The following is a 23,579-nucleotide window of genomic DNA, read 5'->3' on the forward strand; positions in this document are numbered from 1 at the left end:
GGGATAGGAAAAGAGGTCAAAGGTAAAAAAAACAGTATTTTTGGTTTTTAAAAGGATATTCTCTGAACTGATGAATTTGTGCTTTGATGTGATCTTCACAAATCTGTCTCAGCTGTTTGTACAAGTTTGCAGAAATCTTGTAGGAACAGAGATTTTCCACAGCCTGCAAGATTAAACACATACTTGTTTAAGGAGAAAAATGGGGTAGGGATTTCTTGATTACTTACATCAAATTCTGAACTTTTTTTAAAGTTTTTTTTTAATTTTTTTTCATTTTGAAAAAGAACATGTGTGAATGGGTGAGGGGTGGGAGGGGAGAGAGAATCCCAAGCAGGCTCCTACAGCCAGCACGAGCCCCATGTGAGGCTTGAACTCATGAACCATGAATTCATGACCTGAGCTGAAGTCAAGAGTCAGTTAATTGATTGAGCCACCCAGGAAACCCTCAAATTCTTACTATTTTACTATTTTTACATCAATTTATTTAAAAAAGTTTATTCATCCATTAAAAAAATTTAATGTTTATTTACTTTTTGAGAAAGAGAGATAAACAGAGCATGAGCAGGGGAGGGGCAGAGAGACAGAGGGAGACACAGAATCTGAAGCAGGCTCTAGGCTCTGCACTGTCAGCACAGAGCCCAAAGCGGGGCTCGGGCCCACGAACCATGAAATCATGACCTGAGCTGAAGTCTGAGCTGAAGTCAGATGCTTAACCGACTGAGCTACCCAGGCACCCCATATTCATCCATTTAAAACACAAAGGAAGAGGCCTGGGTGGCTCAGTGGGTTAAGTGTCTGACTTCAGCTCAGGTCATGAACTCTCAGTTCATGAGTTGGGTTCGTGAGTTCAAGCCCCATGTTGGGCTCTATGCTGACAGCTCAAAGCCCGGTGGCTGCTTCAGATTTTGTGTCTCCCTCTCTCTCTCTGTTCATCCCCCGCTTACACTGTCTCTCCTTCTCTCTCAAAAATAAATAAAGATTAAAAAAATAAAGTAAAATAAAATATGAATGCAGGTGAACTTTTTCATAACCAACGTACCACCCTCCCCCCCAAAAAAATCCCCACCAGTATATTTATTATATTATATACTGTTCAGGTTAAGGACACAGGGAATCAAGTCAAGTTCTCCCCCTACGGAGACATCCAATTTGTAACAACTACTATATATAAATGCTTTCTTGTTTAAAATGTTCATTGTTTTCATAAGCAGAATCCCATTTTGAGATTTAAAAAAAATTTTTTAATTTATTTTTGAGCGAGAGAGACAGAGTACAAGTGACGGATGGACAGAGAGAGAGGGAGACACAGAATCTGAAGCAGGCTCCAGGCTCTGAGCTGTCAGCACGGAGCCTGATGCAGGGCTCAAACTCACGAACCTTGAGATCATGACCTGAGCCGAAGTTGGACACTTAAATGACTGAGCCACCAAGGTGCCCTCCATTTTGAGTTTTAAAAACAATTTCACCAGTTGTTTATCAGATGAGTTGGGCACTTTGACCACCAATGAATTAAAACTTAATTGTACTTTCTTTGAAAGTCATCCTAAGCAGAACAACAAGAAACATTACTGCTAGCAGTATTATAAGAGTATGAGGTAAATACCAAATACTTTTCTCCAATATTTAAGTCTAAGAATATTTAAATACAGAATTTTTTTTTAATTGGCACAACTGAATAAACATTAATTATAACCAAAATGACTGTATTTTTTCTTCATTCTAATAGTTGAATTGGTCTTCCTTTTTTACTCAGATCCCAAAAGGACAAACTTCAGATTTCAATGAGTTTCTTGTTATGTGTATCAAAGGCTTTCAAATTTAAAACAACAGGCATGGTAAAAAACTCTCAGGATGAACTCTGATATAATCTACAATTCCAACTAGTAATAACTTAAACATAACACCAAGATTCCTTCCTCACCACAACAAAAGGCAGAAAATCCATTAAAATTGACTCCAAGTTCTGTTGGTTGGAGTGGAATTTTATAAATATGTAGTTTTAAGTCACATTCCCAGCATGCAGGTCCAGTAAATAAATTAGTAAATGAAAAGAAACCTTAAAGAAAACCACTTATATCATTGGAGGAAAGTCACTGCACCTCACCAGGAAACAGCAGGCCAATTAGATCCAGTAGCTACGGCTGAATAAGAAGCCTCAGTCTCCCCTGGCCACTTTCCAAGTGGCCTTGGGGTAGGCCACAAATACCTAAAGGGTGTATTTATGCTTATTTCATGAGCCTTTCTGTTCACATTGGTTCTCTATGGATTCTCCCCCTTCCTCCTTTAGTAATCTCATTGTATCTGGTATTCCTCTTGAATGACTCATTTTGTCAGCATTTATTTCCCTGCTTAGATTCTTTGTACTTCATCTTATGCACATTTCCCATTTCCAGTACTTCTCCGACTCCTCCTTCTCCCATTCCCTCCTGCTGTATTTCTCACACAAGATATCATATTCCCTTATGACTTACTAGGTCCCACCTCTTCCAATAAGCTTTGCCTAACTGCCTCACCTGGCACTGTCACCAATCATAACACAGTGATTTGTCACTGAGTCAATACTTTACCTTTTCAAGTATATCTATCCCCTAATTCTCCCTAACGAGAAAAAGAGATCATGTGCTTATGTATCCACATATTCTATTAATGTTTTGGGGGCTCTGAACCAGGCAATACAGTAAATATTCAAAAACCAACATACTTACAACTAGCAGTGTGTCTTGCACATAGAAGGGGCTTATAGCATAAGGAGAAAACTGACCAGAAAACATATAATTACAAAACACTGTTAGGTGCTATGGTAAGGATAAGCACAGAGGCAAGGCCCTAACCCAGTCTCCTTAGGATAGGGGCAAGTCAGAAAAGCCTTCCTAAGAGATAAAGAGGTGGAATCCCAAAGACCAAAAGAAAATGAAGAGCTAGTGGGAATAGCGAGAAATAGAGAATTTAGCCGGGCTTTACCATCTCCCCCATGTTTAGTTGAAAAGTGACTTAAAATGTTAAGAGGCAAAAATAAAAAAGGCAGGAAAGGGAGCATCTAAGGATCTAAGGTGAGTCCTGAAGGTCAAATTGAAGAGAACACTCTGCTTCTCTAATTTAGTTAACTTTGACTGTTCAACATATATAGACCAGATCTAGTCATTTCCCTTCCCTGACAACCTTTCATCAAGCTCTAGTACTGTTCTGGAGAAATCCCATAATAGGTATAAAAAAATACAAAGGGCTGGGGTGCTTGGTTGGTTCAGTCAGTGGAGTATGTGACTCTTGATCTCAGGGTTGTGAGTTCAAGTCCCATGTTGGGTGCAGAGATTACTTAAAAATAAATTCTTAAATAAAAAAAAAAACTTTAGGGGCACCTGGCTGGCTCAGTTGGAAGAAGACTGCGATTCTTGATCTCGGGGTCATGAGTTCAAGCCCCACATTGGGCATGGAGCCTACTTTAAAAAATCTTTGGTGCAGGGCACCTGGGTGGCTCAGTCGGTTGAGCGTCTGACTTAGTTCAGGTCAAGATCTCAGTCTTTGGATTCGAGCCCCGTGTCGGGCTCTGTGCTGACAACTCGGAGCCTGGAGGCTACTTCAGATTCTGAGTCTCCCTCTCTCTCTGCCCCTCCCCCGCTCATGCACGCGTGCGCGCGCGCTCTCTCTCTCCCCAAAATAAATAAACATTGAAATAATAAATAAATAAACAAACAATCTATCTATCTTTGGGGCACCGGGGTGGCTCAGTCGGTTGATTTCAGCTCAGGTCATGATCCCAGAGTCACAGGATAGAGTTCTGTGTTGGACTCTGCACTAAGCATGAAGCTTGCTTAAGATTCTCCCCCCCTCCCTCTGCCTCTCTCCCCCCTTGCACGCTCTCTCTCTAAACTAAAAAAATTTTTTTAATCTTTAAAAAAATATACAAAGGACTAAACCATGTGGTTCATGGTCTACCATTTACGTAAAAAAGACAAAACAAATAAAACACACACACAGTTGTTTTTACATACATGAGACACTGCTGGAAAGATACTCCCCAAACTAATAGTGTTTGTGGAGAGAGGAACTAACTGAGTTGTGTGTGTGTGTGGGGGGGGGGGGTGGGTAGAGGATAGGGTGGAAGTGAAACTTTTCACTATATGTTCTGTATTATTTTTTGGATTCTGAACTAGATGAATACATTAAGTCCTCAAAAAATTTAAAATATCTGCCTTACCCAATAAATCCTATCTTCCCCACCACCACTTTTCAGCATGGCATTCAAGGCTCAATTTTACCATTTTAGTCTCATGTCTGTTTATGATCTTCCACACATACTATCATCTAAACACTCTGCTTTCCTTACTTTTTAAAGCAAGGTTTGTTTGGAGCAATCACGTGTGCCTAAAATAGGGACTTCCAAAAATTTTTGACAAGCCAGTTAAGAAACACATTGTATGTCACAATCCATTATACATAAATTTATGTAACTTAAACAAAATTTTCAAGAAACTACACTTATTGTTACTATGTGTGATGTTCTTTGATTATTTTCTATTTCATGTCTTTTAAAAAATGCTGGTCATGGCCGGGGGGGGGGGGGGGGGGGGGGGGAGGCGGGCGGGCGCTGGATGGCTCAGTCGGTTAAGCATCCAACTTCAGGTCAGGTCATGATCTCACCATCCAGTCCATGAGTTCCAGCCCCGTGTCGGGCTCTGTGTAGACAAGCTCAGTGCCTGGAACCTGTTTCAGATTCTGTGTCTCCCTCTCTCTCTGCCCCTTCCCCGCTCATGCTGTATCTATCTCTTAAAAATAAACATTAAAAAAATTTTTTTAAATGCTGGTCACAAACTACTCATTTCATGAAGCTACTTAAATATAAGCACCTTAGGAAAAAGGCCTAAGTGATCTTTTTATGTCCGTGACATCTGTCCAGCTTTGCACACAGTAAGCAGTAACTAATTCAACAAGAACTATTTAACTAAGTGTTCTGTACCCTATTAAGTACTGGGATAGAAACATGAATAGGAAAATGTTAAATAACTACTTAAAGTTTGGGATAAGCTCTATTTTATTCCAGATCTTTGAAATGAACTATTAGAAATGTATTTAGTATTATTTTATGTCTCATTTCACATGCAACTATTTATATCAAGCAGATTCTAGATCATTTTAAAAGTCTCTTAAATAAAATTATCTTTTTACTTAAGCTCCTAATCATTACTGGTAAATATGCTGCCTTAAAAATTCTTTTTCAGGGGCGCCTGGGTGGCTCACTCGGTTGGGCGTCCGACTTCGGCTCAGGTCATGATCTCGCGGTCCGTGAGTTTGAGCCCTGTGTCGGGGCTCTGTGCTGACAGCTCAGAGCCTGGAGCCTGTTTCAGATTCTGTGTCTCCCTCTCTCTCTGACCCTCCCCCGTTCATGCTCTGTCTCTCTCTGTCTCAAAAATAAATAAACGTTAAAAAAAAATTTTTTTTAATTCTTTTTCAATGTAGTCAGATATAAAATAGAACATTCTAACAAGTTTCTAACCTTTATTCCCCAAAATCTCAGCCCCTCCCCTCCAAAATCCATACATATCACATCAAAAACATGTTTGTCTGAAAAAAAAGTGTCTGTCTGAAACAAACAAAACCACACACTCCAAAGAAATGTAAACATGTAGCAAACAAAATGTAAAACTGTAGTTCCTGAAATTTGATGCTTTGGAGAATACAGGATTTAAGACAGCAAAGGCACATAAGATTGCACAAGGGGCAAGAGAAGGAACAGAAATGAGGGTAAGTAGTAAGAGTAGAATAAAAAAATGAAGAGGACTAAAATAAGAATAAAAAATACAAAAACTACAAAAATAAACACAGTAAGGGAGGAAATGTAGAAATTTTTCTCATTTAACAACGATAGACACCAAGAAAGATATTAAATTCCCACAGGGTGCTGAACTCTGGTCGTCGGCCTAATGGGTTGGGTGTTATTCTTCAAACCATAGATTTAAAGAAAGGAAAACACACCACCTAGTTTTCAACAAACGATACAGCAATAAAATCTAATTTATCTTTTTACATTTAGGAAAAATGGCTACAATAAGATACTCAAAATACATCAAAAACTAAGAACTTACAGAAAGGAAACCAGACATGAAACCTAAATTATTTTTCTTTTTACAGCTAATAAAAAAGGATTTAAATAAGACTAAAATTATCAAGGACTAAGAATTTGTAGTCGCACTTTAAAAAAAAAATGTTTGTTTATTTTTGAGAGAGAGCATGAGGAGGGGAGGGGCACAGAGAGATGGAGACAGAGGATGTGAATCTGAAGCAGGCACCTCACTGTCCGCAGCGGGCCAGACATGGGGCTTGAATCCACAAACCTTGAGATCATGACCTGAGCCAAAATCAAGAGTGGTACGCTTAACCAACTGAGCTATCCAGGCGTCCCCCCCCGCACTATTATTAATAATACATAAAATTATTTCCATCAGAATTGAAGTATGGACTAGACTTGCCTTCAAATAAAATAAACATTTATATTAAGAATAAATGTTATATTTTCATATATAAACTACCAGCCAGCTCCAAAAAAGGTAGCTGATTTTAAAAGACTATACAGCTACTTATACAAGGCTGAGTACGTAAGAAAAATAATCCCATTATTTAAAACACCCAAAATTCCAACTATTATAAGATACCACATGTAAAAAACAAGACATATTCTTGAGAAGTAAAAAATACTTGTTCCTAGAGAGTTCCTCTCTTTATTATTCTTTCAATTTGGCTAATGATGTCTACTGACACGTATCTGGAATGTAATCTATTTATCAGCCAGCTGTTCTGAGTCAGTGTGGATTTAGAATTTTATAACATGTGGCTTTAGAGCTGTACAGTAAAGGGTAATCTAAAAATAAAGATATCTTTTTAAAAGACTCATTTATTATCATCATTATCAATGATGACACCAACAAACAGTAGACATTGTAACAAGCAGTTTTTCTGCAGTATTTTGTTTACAACTAAACAACCCTAACACAAAGATAATGTTACTCTTCCATTTTGCAAATGAGGAAAACAAGGCTTAGAGAAGTAACTTGCCCAAAGTTATCATGAGTGGCAGATCTCTAATCTAAATCAGGCTGATCAACTCAAAAGTCAGTGCACTTAACCATACTCCTATCTGTAGTCAATCAAAAATAAGCAAACAAGAAAAAAAATCCCCCAAACTAAAATAACATTAACCAACCACTGCCTCACACTTACCAGGATTTCAAGGTTGTCGAGGAAAGATATTTTTAAACTCAAGTACAATTCTCATTTAAAATCACCCTTAAAAGACATTTGTTTCTTGCAAATGCACGCAGAACCACATATTCTGTTCTAGAAACTAAAAACTCAGGGAGGCAGTACATGCCATCCATACTAGGGACTTCTATGATTAAGCTTTAAAACCGTTTGCGTGCAGAGAAAAAAGTTCTGCATAGATATATGCCAAATAAGCGTTTACTTCAGATACAAAGGATAGCATGGGGGAATGAGAGGTTTGGTGAACTTTTGCTTGGTGTAATACTACATACTTCTACGGTTTCAATTTTAGGAGAGTACTTTTTTTTTTAGGAGAGTACTTTTAATTTACATTTCAACCAGTCAAAATTAAACAAGCACCTGAAATCCAGATGGTATGAACTTTACTCCCTTTATCTTTTTATCTTTTTGTGAACTTGAACATCTCAAAATAAACTTTCTGAGAATGATCCAAACGAGCACTTATAAAATTAAAGTCAAAAACAAAAACAGTTATAAACAAATGCTTTTCAATTTATTAAAGCAGAAATAGTAAAGAACTATGAAAAATGCAAAGAGTTAAAAAGCTGTATCACTGATTTTAGGCTAAAAAAAATGCAATTGAACAATAGCATGTAATAATTCTGAAATACAGGAAAGGAAAAACAGAAAAAATGTAAGCTATGAGCTCCTGAAACAAAGACATTTAACAGAATCAATTTATCAGGAAAAATTTTTTAATGTTTCTTTAATTTTGAGAGAGAGAGAGAGGGAGAGAGAGGGAGAACACGCCTGTGCTAGCGGGGGAGGGGCAGAGAGAGAGGGGGTGACAGAACCCAAAGCAGGCTCAGCGCAGAGCCCAACACAGAGCTCGAACCCACCAACCTTGAGATCGTGACCTGAGCCAAAGTCAGACGCTTAACTGAGCCACCCAGACGCCCCAGGAGAAATATTTTTGAACCCCAAAACTCTAGAAAAATATTCAAGGTAAAGTAAATAGGCTTCATTAGCAATCACAATCTGCCATAAATACAAAATATATAAAATAACATTATTGAAACTAAAGATGCTGTACACCAGCATTTCCAATTAAACACCATATACGTACACGAATGAAAAAATTACCTTCTTTGATGACAAAGTTTTTTCCCTAAAGTGAAGTATTTATTTGCCTCAAACACTGCACTACAGAGGTATTCAAAGAGCTGTGGTGTATTAGTGAAGCAGCATAGTAGTAAAAATGCACTGGACTTGAAACTTAGGCATCTCATTATTTAACTTCCCTGAGACTCAGTTTCCTCATCAACAGAGGAATAATAAGCACTCCCTTATACACTTCACAAAAGGTTTCTTCTTTAATGCTTAAATGAAATAATAAAAGATGCACCTGCTTTGTAGACTGTCACCTGCACTATATGAAAAAAGCTATTGGACTACATGATCTGATCTCTTAAAGCCCTTCCAACTCCAATTCCGTTATTCTACTTTTAATATTGTACAACTCAGGAGCCACATGTGCAGTATACCAACAAAGCCAAGTAAGGTGGGCTCATTCTTAAGTAATAACTTATTACTACTACCACCACTATCTGATACTTCCATAGCTTTATAAGGATTAGAATACTGTATAACATTATTACTATGGTTCGGACGTTGTTCTGAGTGTTTTGCATGCACTGACTCATTCAATTTTCAAAGCAACAGAAACTGGTGATCTTAATTGGCTTATTACAAGTGAAAAAGGCACACTGTGACTTATGAAAAAGCTGTACTAGTGATATCATCTTATATTTCTAGATCATAGTGCTTCGAGTTGTTTCTCACATCTTACTGGATTCTTACAAGTAGCTCCATGAGGTAGATAGGACAGTTCTTCTTTCCCTTATTTTACAGAGAAGCAAACTGAAGTCGAGAGAGGTCTAATTTCTTGCTCAAGATCACAAAGGTGATAGCAGCCAAAACCAGATCCCAAATCTGTCTCCTGACTCCTAACCCAGTGTTTGTCCATTACTACACAGCCTCTGCAACTAAAGTCAATAGATGAAAACTACAAATTCTGATGAGTTGAACCAACTTAACTTCTTACAAGGTATTTATCAATATAAAAGACTCTAAGAGTGCTTGGGTGGCTCATTTGGATAAGCTCCTGACTCTTGGTTTCAGCTCAGGTCATGATCTCATGGTTTGTGAGTTTGAGCCCCAAGTTAGGCTAAACGCTGACAGCAGAGAAACTGCTTGGGATTCTCTTTCTCCCTGTCTCTCGCCACATCCCTGTGTGTGCGTGCTCTCTCAAAATAAATAAACTTAAAAAAGTTAAAAATAAAAACAATTCAAGCTACTAGATTCTGAAATATTTTTTTATATGCAACTGCTGACACTATAATGGAAAGTAACTTCTTGAAGTGGTTGTGTCAAAAATACAGTAGGGAAAAATATCTTATTAGTAAGAAGTCTAAATCAGTAATTGCCCTTAATAGTATATTTAAACCAAACACTTCAAATATAGACCCATCTGTTAAGCAAAAGAAACAAACCTGAACCTCAGAGGAAGTCACTGGACTACAATCAGCTGCTCATTTTTTTGGCTAAGGATGGTCTTGCAGTCCAGAAGATAAGACAAACGTAAAGAGCAAGAAAAAGAAATGGCGGGGCGCCTGGGTGGCTCAGTCAGTTGAGCATCTGACTTCGGCTCAGGTCATGATCTCACGGCTCTGGAGTTCAAGCCCCATATCAGGCTCTGTGCTGACACCTCAGAGCCTGAAGCCCCTTTCTGATTCTGTGTCTCCTTCTCTCTCTGCCCTCCCCCTCTCGCATTCTGTCTCTCTCTCTCTCTCTCTCAAAAGAAAAAGAAATGGCAAAAGTCTACTACTACAAAGGAAGAAGGATAAAATACAGAGTATCTGCATTTCTTGAGGCCCTTCCTATAGGCAAATAACACCACTTAGCAAGAAGTGCGACAACAGAATGATGTTACCAGATATCATCTTTGGGATCCAGGCTATAGGATTCCATTATAGGTAAAACCTTGATTATACCAAGGTACTCCTTACTGTAAATCCTAATCGGAAGGGTCCAAAATAAACCCGAAATATACCAATATGACTGTACTCATAGTTTATGTCAGAGTATGTCAGAGTATGTGGTTTGATTATAAAAGAATGCGGGGGCGCCTGGGTGGCGCAGTCGGTTAAGCGTCCGACTTCAGCCAGGTCACGATCTCGCGGTCCGGGAGTTCGAGCCCCGCGTCGGGCTCTGGGCTGAAGGCTCAGAGCCTGGAGCCTGTTTCCGATTCTGTGTCTCCCTCTCTCTCTGCCCCTCCCCCGTTCATGCTCTGTCTCTCTCTGTCCCAAAAATAAATAAACGTTGAAAAAAAAAATTTTTAAAATTAAAAAAAAATAATAAAAGAATGTGTAAGTTAATCAAGAAATTGTAATTAGAAGAGAACCAAAAGTCTACAGAAGGACTCATTTCAAAGTAAAATCCATATACATCCCACCTCAATATATGCTAGCCAAATCTGGCTATCCACATTAACACGTACCTGATAGAGTTCTTCTAAATTGTACTTAATCGAAGTACTATTCTGGATAGCTTCCACCGCTTCTTTCAGTTTCTGCCATGTTTCATCTGTGTAGTTCTCCGGTAATTTAGGCTTATCTAGATAATATGTAGAAAGTTGATGTCAGAATATATAGTATATGGTAACGAAAGGATCCATTAAAAGTAAAATAATAGTATTACTGCTTTTTAAGAGTAAATTTTGATTTTTATAATTATTACATCTAAATATTAAAGTAACTACTGGAGGCGCCTGGGTGGCTCAGAAGGTTAAACATCCGACTTCGGCTCAGGTCATATCTTGTAGTTCATGAGTTCGAGCCCCGTGTTGGGCTCTGTGCTGACAGCTCAGAGCCTGGATCCTGCTTCGGATTCTGTGTCTCCCTCTCTCTCTGCCCTTCCCCCAGTCACGCTCTGTCTCTCAAAAATAAATAAACATAAAAAATAAAAAATAAAGTAACTACTGTATTTAAGCTTAGCATAAAGAATAAAATTTGAAATGCCAGAATATTGTTCGTCATTTTGACTCACCTATTAGAATTCACCTTTAGGTGAAGTTTTTTTTTTCTATTATTGACTGTATTGCTTCAAAAAATAAAAATTCAAGAATCACAGATAAAAAAATAACAATCCTGATCTTATTCGAGGACATGTAAAACCTAGCAAGTCAGTTGACATATATTTTGTACCTGAGATTTGAAATACTGAATGTCTACTATGTACAAGTACTTTATAAATCTCTTAATCTTCCTAACAACGCTCTAAGAAAGGTATTATCACCCCTATTTTGCAACAGAGGAAACTGAGGCCAGAAGACTCGATTTAGTAAGGCTTGCCCAAGGTCATCATAGCTAATCAATGGCAAAACTGGAATTCTAATCCAAGTCTGTTTGACTCTCACATAAATTTATGCAGCATCTACAAATGAAAAGAAACATCTTAACTCAGGTTTTAATTTAAATTCCATCTATGAGCAGAGTAAAATTTTTAAAAATTAAAACATCCAAATGACTCCAGAACCTATGTAGCATTTTCAGAGTGGAAAGGAATATCTTAACCCGGGCCTTAATTTAAACTTCATTGACCAACAAGGAATATTTTTTTAATTAAAACATTCAAATGTCTTAATGTGTTTTTAGTTTAAGAGGGAGAGAAAAAACCCAAACAAAATCTCTGAAACCAGTATGCAAATGAAATTAGGGATAAAGCTCATCTCTTTAAAAATCCTTGGCTATTACATCCATATACTTGGAGTGGAACAGTGAACACATTAGTCAATTACAATTCACATTCACTTCAGAAAAGTATACTATTAAACCAGAAAGATTACAACACTCTTGAGAACCTGGGGATGGGAGAGGAATGACAGAAAAAAAAAGAGAAGGTTAAAAATAAACACTATAACCCTCTGCTTTAGACAAAATAGAGCATATTCTTGATTTTCACACTAATGTTGAAAGCACAAGCACCAAGAAGCTAATTTTCTGAATACTAATATTTACCCACAAGGCACTTATCTGGTAAATATTACTTAAGTTCATTCATTTACTTCTCCATTTAATAAACCTCTTAGCAGCTATTACCTGCCAGTTAAGGGTGTTGAAAAACTAAGTCAGAAAACTAGAAACACAGTTAACAGAAAAAAGTAATTCAGCTCAAAATCTGTTGATTTTATATACATCAGTGCATTCATAATACTCTCAATCACATATCTCAAATGTAAAATGAACAAATTTTCCTAAATTTGAACTGCAGGTCAGTACTTTAAAACCCATTTTAGTGAAAAAAAAAAAAGATGTAGTAATTGTTCCCATCTTTAAACTAGTGGTACAGAGTTACTACTTATCTGTATACACAGTGTTTTTGACTTCCAAACCCTACCTTTGGAAAGAAATGCAGAGATCATAAATATTTTTCTCCAAATACTGCTTCCACAAGGGGTTTCAAAAATATAATGCTCAATATTACAAATCTAACTATAAATCTTCACTGAGCATGAAAAGATCACCATTGCTACCTGCATTTCTAGGGACTAGAAAATGTGGCCTACTGAAGCATAAAAATAAAAATCACCAGTACGAAAGCTCACTATGCACCTGAAATAAATAAACCTCTTTAGAATACAAATTTCTCACCTGTAAAATCCGGATCAATCATACCGATTCTCAGTATTGTAATGAGTAACAGTAGATAGAAGAAGCTGAGCCAGACCTCAAAATACTGCCCAGAAACACTCGGTGTATGCTTCAGCACAAGGATACTAACCACCCCCGGAAAATGAACCCTCCACCCAAAAAAGGACCTCCCTCCACCTCATTGATTATGCATAAAACATTAGGCCACCTCTATACTGTTTAATATATTAACATAAACAGAGCACGTGACCGCTCAAGTGTCAAATCCTTAGTAGGTGATTATGGATTTTGGCCTTGGTTACCTTTAAAGTTCTTGATCACTAACTTCTTAGCAGAGCCAGGCTTGCTGTTAGCAAAGCTAGAAGTGGTGGTAGAAGATTTGGCTAGGCCGTTTGCATGATGCACCGAAGCCACAGAAGAGATTAATATACTCTTATTTTTAAGTTGCTGCTGCTGAGATGTTGCAGCAGTTGGTGAAGATGAGGAGGAAGAAGAGGAGGATTCCTCAGCCATCTTCGCATCAAACCCTACAAACTCCAGGGTGTCTTCAAAACGCAGCTTCTTCTGTATCGGTACGTGGCTGGAAGTAGCCACTGAAACCCCCAGGCAGAAGGACGAGGTTGAAGGGGATGCCGAATCCCTGGGTTGTAAAGGAGGAGTGGAAGAGGAAGAGGTGGAATCAAAGTCTTCTCTCTCGTTACTACTATTACTGCCGCTACTGCTGCTGCTGTTTAACTTTCTCTTCTTGGCAGAGGTGGGCGGAGTGGTGCTGGTATTACCATCAGTGGCAGATCTGACCTCCTGAGCAGCAGCAGCAGCTGAGGGATTGGGGGAAGAAAAACCTGTTGGAAACATGAAAATAGCGGGGTCAACAGGCAGAGGAGCATCAAAAACCTACGTTTATATGCCTGCGTGCGTGTAGGAGAGAAGGTGGCAATGCTAGAGGGGGAAGGGAAGAAAGAGAGGAGAAACACAGAGGACGAGAAGGAAAGTGAAGGGGGGGCTACACCGGGGGAATGGGAGGGTTTGGGAAGGCGGATAGGCTGACACCAGGAGTGAGCAGAACGAGGGGGGAGAGCGAATGAGGAGGCAGACAGGTAAACGGCGGTGCCGTCCCCCTCCCCTGCTTTTCGGTCTCTCTCCCCCCTTTCTGCTGGAGCGACTCAGTGAGTCTGTGAGGCTGCAGCTCCTCCTCCTGTTCTCCCTCTCTCTGGGAGGGGAGATGCCGTGGTTGGGGGGAGGGGGGAGGGGGAGAGAACCAAGGCTTGTTATTGTCAATAGCACAAGAGGCTAAAGATGGCGCCACTTCCGGTCACGCGGCGGCGAGGGAGGGGCGGCGTCTGTCCTCGGGAGTGGGGGGTGGAGAGAAGCACTGCAAGGCGCCCGAGGGGCGGGGGTGCTGGCTCCTGGGGAGGCGGCGGGAAAGCGGCAGCTAAGGCGCCCAAGACGCTCGTGCTCCTTCCCTAGCTCTCACTGTTCCTCCCCTCCCTCTCCCGCTCCCCTTCCTTGGCAGCACTCTCCTCCCCCGGTCCGCCGGTAACTCCCACCCCCTCCTTAACGGTCCCGCGGGAAGCTTCGCGCTGCAGCGCCCTTACCGGAAGTGACTGGGCAGACACTTTTCATAGCGCCCAGATCCCGAAGCCCCCAGGTCCGCAGGACTTGAGTGGGGGGGGTGGGGGAGGGAGAAAAGGGGGGTAAGAGAAGTGGAAAGGGAGGAGGGGGCGGGCTTTCTAGACACCTCCCGAGCTCCTGATTGGAGCTTTCTGAACGCGAGGCGGGCGGGGTAGGGGGAAGGTGGCGGGAGAAGCAGCGGGAAGGAGCCTGAAGGGGAGGGAAGGTGGTGACGGTGAGGGGCGGGGTGAGCTAGCTGGGAAAAAAGAGGAGGAGGAAGACAGGAAGGGAGGGAGTAAAAAGTAAGGGAACCGAGAATGGAAACTTTGAAAGAGATAAAGGAATAAGGAGGGGTTGTAAGGCATGGGGAGTAACCCGAAATGAAGGAAAATATGATCATGGCATTATGCCTGCTAAGAAGGAATGTCCTGACGTTAAAATAGGAAAGGAAAAAGATGTTAGATACAAAGAAAATGAGTTTTTGCTTCGATTGAGCTATAAATTGTTTCTCTTATGTCAAGGACACTGCTGACCCAACACTGAATAGGGCCTGAATTTTGATACCTTTTTCAGTAACGTAGCTGTAAAATCTTTTTACCTTCCTACCAGGAGCATTTTCTAAGATGGCTGGCCAGAGTTAGGGTGCATTCTAAGGTCCAAGAAACAAGCAGGTAACTAACACCCCCCCCCACACACACACAATACACAACGACCTCCTCAGTCATTAATCCAATAATTTACAGACCAAACAAAGCGACTTTTACCAAATCTCAATTCAGAACTGTTTCAAAGAACACATTTTGGAAGAATGATATTGGCAAAAATCAATGTTTTCTACCAATATATTCCACAAGCCCCAATTCCAAAATAGATTACTCTTAAGAACAAACCTCTAAATGGGGTTAAATTAGCAGCACTAACCTTGTAAATTTCCTGCTGAGAGTTTTTGTTTAACCTGAGGGCAGGGGGGTGGGGCACAATGTCAAATAAAACTAAATCTGCCAACCTGTTGATCATTCTAATTGCAGAAACATCCAACTGAAAGACTTTATGCCACACATGTTATCAGGTCCCTACCATTGAGAAACCAGTAGGGGAAAAGGGTTACAAAACTAATTTCCCTAACAGTTGTATAACATATGTACAAAGTGCTCCGGAAACATGTGAATCAAGAAATTCAGAAGAATTTTGGAATAATCGGTTTCACATAGGAATTGTTTATGCTGGGTGTCAGAGTGGGAACTGCCAAAAAGACGAGAGAGGGGGCAGGTCAAAGGCATTCTGGGCAGTGCAAATGGGCAAAGCAGGGAGTTGTGAAAGGGCCTGGCCTGTTTATGGAAATACGGAAAGTGCAATGAAGCTACCAAGTAAGATGTCGTTAGAAGTAAGGAAAATGAGGCTCAAGAGTGCCTGGGTAGAGGCCAAGAGCAGTCCACCCAAAATGTAACACAATGGCATATTGATTATTTTGAATTGAAGCTACTTGGGAAACCACTGGCACAAGAACACGCAGACCCTGTTCTGTCCCCCTGAAAGCAAGAAACAAATCTCCCATAAGGCAAATATGCTCCCTGTACTAAGAAAAAGACATCCTTATCACCAGTAAAGCTGAGAAAGCTGCAGAAACCAACGTTTTTCTAATCTACCTCAACCTAAATTCCGCTTAGAATTCCGTAATTTAATTAAAGTTCTCAAACACCTGTTTTCTTTATCCCTTCAATTCCTCACAAATTTACTGTCTCATTGTCTAAAATGTATTAAGAACTGCCTGCCTTGGTCATTTCTCGAGATCTCTGTGCCCACGTAATAAAACTTTGGGGTTTTTTTCCTCCTATTAATCTGTCTCCTGTGAATTTAATTCTTAATCCAGCTGGAAGACCTTGAAGGGTAGAGGAAGAATGTTTCCTTCCCTCCTCTGGCACACAAAGCCAAAAATCTGGTCTACTCTGTGGGCTAGGTTAGACAGCAAGGAAAGGAGGGAGCAAGCTAGGCTTTTAAAAGCAGGGGAGTAACAGGACTGTGGGTGGAGTAAAAGCAGTTTGTATTGAATAGTTTTAGAGAGACAAATCAGAACTCTAAGAATGAATCAATTTTCTAGCTGTCATACAAGCCCACTTTATTTATTTATTTAATAAATTTAGATCTTCATAAGTCTGTAGTTAAAATGCAAATCCTCCTAGAAGAGGTACCACCTGGAACCACTATCAGCTTTATGCTGTTTGATGACAATTGGCTGAGAGCAAGGCTCTAATGGAACTTAGGCCCTAGGACCATAGAGAACAGACATGGAGGCCAAAAAGAGGGGGAATGGATTCCTATCTGTTTTGAATGTACCATTTTGTTCTGACTGCCTAAAATGACTGTCAACTCTTAAAGCCAGGAAAGGTATCCTAAAGCATTAAACCTTCCTTTAGTGTGTCTCATATTTCACATGATGCTGAACAACTGTAAATGCAAAGTAAATACTGAAAATTTCATTGAATGAGAAAATAATGCCGTGTCTTTACATCTTTACAAGGGAAGATTAGCTAATTTTCCGGATTTAATGAACAAGGTTGTTCCAATTTGTGTAGTTATAATTTCTTAGAAGGGTGTGTGGATGGGCCAGCTGATAATGGCCCAAATTGATACATTTTCTAGAAGGATTTGCATTTTAACCAAGTACTTTTCAAGAGCAAAAAAATGGGCCTTGTTTTAATTCATGTAATTATATTTCTTAAAGGGTATATGGACGTGCTGGCTATTTTTAAAATTACAAATATTAGTACAACAGAAAGGGAATGGACATAAAGGTAGAAAACTGCTTTTGCCATACAAAGATAAACGTTTATACTAACATAAAGCATAGCTGAGTCTTGTTAATATTCAACTACACTCTGGTAATAATAGCTCCCAATCTGACAAGATTATCTAAGCCCTTCGGTTTTCCAAGTTACATGTTAGCTCTAAAAGCACAGATCCTTGGCTCTTGAGCACTAGCTCACTTTGAATGACCCAGCAGTCCTACCTACTATTTAAGTTTTCCATGAAATATCCTTAAATGAGTTTTGTGGAAAAATATTTTTCTTTTTTATCTTGGTGATTAACACGAATCTTCCTTTTGATATCTTAACAACCTTATTTTGTGCCAGCTCAATCCTCACATATTTAGCATATCTTAATATGGAGATGTAATTTTAATAATGATTTTTTTTATTTAGCATGTAGATTTTGTGGCACAAACCAACTTAGATATTACTATATGATGTGTGAGGACCAGAATTTTGTGTCTTCTTGGACCCTTGAACCAATTTAAAAAGAAAAACCTTCCATATTTCTTTGTAAAACATCTTTTACATCAAGAATCAAGTACACCCAAACATTTGCCAACCGTTGTTAAACACATTCTCAACATTAAAATACATTTCTCAAGGTTGAACTCACTGAAACCACAATAATCAAGACTGCAATGTAGAACACCATACAATTATGGCCATTATCAGACTAAACCAGATTGGGCACTTAACACATATTCCATATATAGAATCTTTCATCTTGTGAGTTCAACTCATACCTTAGAAACATTAATTAAACTTTACAGTGCTGCCAGATGAAGTATAGTTACTACTGGTATTCTTTTAATCAAGCAAATAAATAAACCTGTAGCTTCTTATAAAGGTAAACATGTATAAAGAAAGATATACAAAAACAGAGGACAAGTTTTTCTAATGTCCATTCCCCTATTTTGGCAGGCATGTCTCTAAAAGAGAGGTGTGCTGTGGTGGCTCAGTCGTCAGTTAATCGTCCGACTCTTGGTTTTGGCTCTGGTCATGATCTCACAGTTCGTGAGTTCTAGCCCCACATCAGGCTCTGCAATGATAGTGCAGAGTCTGCTTGGGATTCTTTCTCTCTCTCTCTCCCTCTCTCTGCCCCTCTCCTGCTCATGCTGTCTCTGTGTCTCAAAATAACTAAAATTCTAAAAAACTTTAAAAAAGAGTATAACCTGATTCCCTTTTTTGATCACGGGAATTCCCCAAGTTACTTTGTTTTGTGTCTTCTCCAGACATCTCAGAGCAGCGATTTGTCAGTGATAGACACCCCTGGAAGCCTTGTTGTCCACAGGTGGAATCTTCCTTAAATAGGAGATGGTGATTGCTCAGGAGAATACTAAAGATATTTCTGCAGCGAGCATTGTTTAAGAATGTGTCTAGAAAAGACAACTGGTGGGTAAAACGTAGTCCATGCTGCCTATCGGCCTTTCGGAAGGACCATCTTTGAAGCAGGGAAGTACAGAAAAGTTAAACCAGGCAGTGGTGAGGTAGTCAACATGATGTCATAATAAGGGCTCTGTGATGCTCTCAACAGCTAGGGGCTGCTAGGAGACGACTGGGGAGGTCAAAGCTTAAGCAAAGATGATCCAACTAAACCCTTTGCCCATCCTAGAGTTGCTTTTTTTTTAATGTTTATTTTTGAGAGAGAGAGAGAGCGTGAGCAGGGGAGGAGCAGAGAGAGAGGGAGACAAAGAATCAGAAGCAGGCTCTAGGCTCTGAGCTGGCAGCAGAGCCTGACGTGGGGCTCAAACCCACGAACCATGGGATCAGGACCTGAGCCAAAGTCAGACGCTTGGGGCGCCTGGGTGGCTCAGTCGGTAAGCGGCCGACTTCGGCTCAGGTCATGATCTCGTGGTCCGTGAGTTCGAGCCCCGCGTCGGGTTCTGTGCTGACAGCTCAGAGCCTGGAGCCTGTTTCAGATTCTGTGTCTCCCTCTCTCTGACCCTCCCCCGTTCATGCTCTGTCTCTCTCTGTCTCAAAAATAAATAAACGTTAAAAAAAATTAAAAAATAAAGTCAGACGCTTAATCGACTGAGCCACTCAGGCACCCCTCCTAGAGTTGCTTTATAAAGCAAGAAACTTGATAAAAAATGCTAAACCTGTGGTGCTCAGTGCAATGTAAATAAATATAACACAGATCTCATATTTTTAACAAAATCATTTATCTTCTACGTAAAATTATCTCATCAACTTAAGACTTACTGACTTGGGTACATCAAACATTTGAGGACTTAGCCCCTTAGCACAGAGATTTTACCTATAGTCCTACCGTGAACCATCTGGAAAGCAGATTTCAGGACTGAAAGTTAGGGCCAGGCCATTTTCCCTGTGGGTTTGGGGTAGGGGACTGGATCAACCACAGATGACTTTTTTCTTTGGTGCTGCCATGCACTTGCTTATTGTGGAGTTGCTGGGCCTATTTTTAACTTTCCCTTCACTTTATCAATGACTATCATAGTCCCCGCCCCCCCCCCCCCCCCCCGTCCCGCTTCAAGGTTTGATATTCCAATAGCATTTGGCTTTTCTTTTTCTCCAGAGCAAGGCCAATTTAAGGTTTAAACCAGTGGTTCCCAACTCCAAGTAAACAACAGAATTGCCTGGGGACTTAAAAAAAAAAACAACACACCTTTGCCCAGGTTTGAAACCAGTCCAACTGAATTAGAATCTCTGTGAGTAGGGCCTCAACTATCATTATTTCTAAGAAGTTCTCAGGGTGAATCTACATACCTCCAAGATTGAGACCACAGCTGTAGATGAACTAAGTACCATCATGATTTGAATGAAGCTGATAAGCCTTTGTACTCTTTAATGCCCGAAATTTCACAATTATTTATTCATTCCTTTTGATAAAAATAGTCTCCTTCTCTAAGAAACCTTTTTTCAAATGCAAATTAGCCAGGGAGACTCAGTTCCTGACCCTTTAAGGTGAATGGTTCTGGGGAACAAAGGATAATACAAAAGTCCTAAATGCCTGGAGGTAAACAGAACAAGGACGAGGCATTGCAATGGGGGATGTGGGGGGGGGGGGGTAAAGTTACCAGCAGGGGAGGAAAGATTTCTGAGAGTACATTTTGCTGACCTCACAGTATTGCCTGGGGCCAATCCTGCTTTGTGATGACTGCATATTTAAGATCTAGTCAAGTTTATCTCAGCTGCCAAAAGCTTATTCAAAGAAATTTAAATATTTTTTATAAACAAAACAAAGACCAGACATTGAGAATGTAGATTTGGGACTATCTATAAATGCCCAACTCTGAATTATTCACCATATGGATGTTTCTATTGCCAAATGATCTGTTTTTCCTGATTCCATTAAATGTCCTTTATTCCCACCAATAGCATTATTTTTCTTGCCAATTCATTTGGTCATTCAAGAAAAATGTATTGAGCAACTACTCTGGGCAAGGCATGGTGCTAGATGTCATAAGGGAATACAGAACTAATACGAAATTCCATTTGTGGTTGATTTTACAGTTTTTCAAAGCACTTTCACACACAATCTTATTTTATCCTCATAACCACACTGTGAGATAGGTCAGGTGCCATCCCCATTTTACAGATGAGAAACAGACTCAGAGAAGGAGGTTTAAATGACTTGCCAAGGACACGAAGCACACAGACGTAAACCAAACACACTTTTTCTCCAAACCCAAATAAGGTACTTCCTGTAATTTCTAGTTTAGTAAGGAGACATGCCATAAAATTGTCTCAAGTAATAGACAAGTTAGGAAAAGACGTTCAGGGTCCCACTCACCAGAAGAAAAAAAAGTGAGGAATAAAAAATAACTCCTTTATTGAGATGAGCCAAATCACAGAGCCCAATAGGAGACCAAGCTTGGATTTGGTTCAGGCAGGATCCAGCAGCAAGCAATGCACATTTAAGGAGACAGTAGCCATTTGGTTCTAGAGAATCAGTCCATTCTTTGGCTGGACCCTCAGCCCAATGGCTGATCTTCACTAGAGGTAGAAACCAGTTCCTTCTCCTAGCCAAATCTAGACAAACACTGAACAAGCCTTGCCTAAGGACCTGTCACGGAGTATACAAAGACAACCCTTGCCCTCAAACAGTTCTCAATTGGCCTAGTGGGTGAGGCAGACAATTAGAGAACAGAGTGATAAAAGCTGCTTTAGAAGCACAAAAGAGAGACACCTGCACAGCCTAGGAAGGTGGGGTGGGGTGGGGTGGGGTAGAGAAAAGGTGGGCGTGAGGAGTTACAAATAGCTTCCAAAGAAAGTAATTTAATTAAAATTTTTTAACATTTTATTTCATTTTTTGAGTGAGACCATGAGCAGGGGAAGGGCAGAGAGAGAGAGACACAGAATCTGAAGTAGGCTCCAGGCTCTGAACTGTCAGCACAGAGCCTGACGCAGAACTGGAACTCATGAATTGCAAGATCATGGCCTGAGCCAAAGTCGGAAGCTCAACCAACTGAGCCACCCAGGTGCCCCGAAAATAATTCAATTTAAATCCATGAGGGTAAGTGGGAATTAACCCGGCAAGGAGAATGGGAGGAGGCAAGGGGCACAAAGAAGGAAACTAAGGTGCATGTTTAAATCCTAAAGGTGAGAAAGACTAAGACATATTCAGGATCAGCAAGTAAACTAGTTGTCAGTGAATAGTTTAGTTTGTCCTAACTGATCCCCCTGGAGTGCTATGGAGGGGAATTAAGGCAACATCCCAGTCTCATTTATGGTACAGTAATTCCTAGGCTTCTTAGCACCAGGCCTTACTCGTATCCCCTACTTGGAGCTGTGGTTGTTACAGCATATACTTGGCGCCCAGGAAGAGACAAGCCACAGGCACTTGAGGAATCAGAAAAGACAGGTTACTGAGCACCGGTGCCGGCCCAGTGGAGTCACCTCCAAAGCCTAAGCCCCAAACCTTGGCATCAGCCTCCTTTATGGCTGGGATGGTAGGGTGTTGAGAGACAAAAGAAAAAGGGGAAGGGGCCCTTATCAGTGGTGCTAACTGGGCAGTTGGTGGACACAGGAGGCAAACAAGATTACAGAAGCCAAAAGTATGCAAGGGGAGAATCCAGCCTCGGGCATCTGGCTGGACCCTTTTATCTTGTTTTTACTAGCAAGCTTTTCTTCTCATTCCCCCCTCTTGATTCTCCAGCTGCGGTAGCACTTAGAGAAAATCAGTTTGTGGGGCCCAGGGAATGAAAGGAGGGGACAGGGACGTCAAAGGAAGGGGTGAGGCAGCTAGGGTTCTTCATCATACAAAGGAGAGTAGCGACAGCTAGAATAGTCCAACTGGAGCATCCATATGGTGCTCCAAGAGTTCCATGAATCTGCTAGTTCCTGTCTTCCTTTGTTGATTCACTCCTTTAACTGCTGGACTGTACCTCAGACTTTCCCTGATTGGATGACACAGAAGCAACAACCTTCATTTCGGAAGAGACACAGTCCTCTCCTTTGGGCAGTTAGCAGGTCCAGCCCTACAGCAAAGAGTATAGCAACGAGTATGGAAAGAGAAATAGGTGGGGATGACAATGAAATCTGAGAGAGAACGATTTGGTATAGTTCACTTAAGTTGCGTGGTGATTTCTTCAAGCTTCTGGTTACAGAGAGAGTTCTCAGGTGTTGGCTGCCAGCCACGTATAGTCTGTTGTCTCCTTAAGGGTGGTCTGTAGAGGATCATTCTGTTAGCAGTTACTTTTCATTCCAAGTGATTGTCAGGTGACAGGTGGGCTGCCTTTACTCCAGAATGGTGGATCCAGGTTAGTCCTGCACCTTGAGAGCTGTGGGTGTGGTTAGCACAAGAAGGTCCCTTCCAGGTAGGTTTAAGCAGTTCCTTTTTCCAATCTTTTATCCAAACCTGACCCCCAGGTTTGTGGGGGTGTACAGTTATTCCTAGGGAAATAGACATTCTGTCTGTCACCCATCTATGTATCTCAAATACAGTTTTCCCTAGTCCGTTTAGTCGTTTTGTATTTCTCAATTCCCTAGCTTTCAGGTCCCCCTTGAATTTGACTAGTGGAGGGGGTCTTCCATGTAGGATCTCGAATGGGGAGAATCCTGTTTTTTCCCCAGGGTGTGCAGTGTATTCACAGAAGAGCTAGGGGTAGTGTATCTGGCCAGGGCGAGTTAGTTTCCTGACATAGTTTTGCCATGGCTGATTTAAGGGTCCGGTTCATACGTTCCACTTTCCCTGAACTCTGGGGCTGGTAGGCTGTAAGTTCCATTGGATACCTAGGGTTTTGGCTATTTGTTGTGCCACCTCAGCCAT

At 40.6% G+C, this 23,579-nt stretch overlaps 1 protein-coding gene across 10 annotated transcripts in view; it reads right to left on the bottom strand.

Annotated features, from left to right (window-relative positions):
* The window catches only part of CUL4B (cullin 4B), a 55,431-nt gene that overhangs the window by 21,729 nt on the left and 10,123 nt on the right, over window positions 1–23,579 (bottom strand). The window contains exons 1-4 of one of the 10 annotated variants that reach the window (XM_045050309.1): window positions 19,617–19,641; window positions 13,229–13,768; window positions 10,775–10,890; window positions 60–163 (exon numbers count right to left, since the gene is read on the bottom strand). In XM_045050309.1, coding sequence (XP_044906244.1) covers window positions 60–163; window positions 10,775–10,890; window positions 13,229–13,768; window positions 19,617–19,626 — 770 coding nt within the window. In that variant the 5' untranslated portion in view covers window positions 19,627–19,641. Of the gene's footprint in view, window positions 1–59; window positions 164–10,774; window positions 10,891–12,926; window positions 13,150–13,228; window positions 13,769–14,521; window positions 14,723–18,519; window positions 18,785–19,604; window positions 19,642–23,579 lie in introns of those variants that run through there. The other 9 variants (XM_045050308.1, XM_019823337.3, XM_019823335.3 and 6 more) reach the window with 9 other exon arrangements.

Source organism: Felis catus, chromosome X (assembly GCF_018350175.1).
Source record: "Felis catus isolate Fca126 chromosome X, F.catus_Fca126_mat1.0, whole genome shotgun sequence".
Classification (NCBI taxonomy): Eukaryota; Metazoa; Chordata; class Mammalia; order Carnivora; family Felidae; genus Felis; species Felis catus.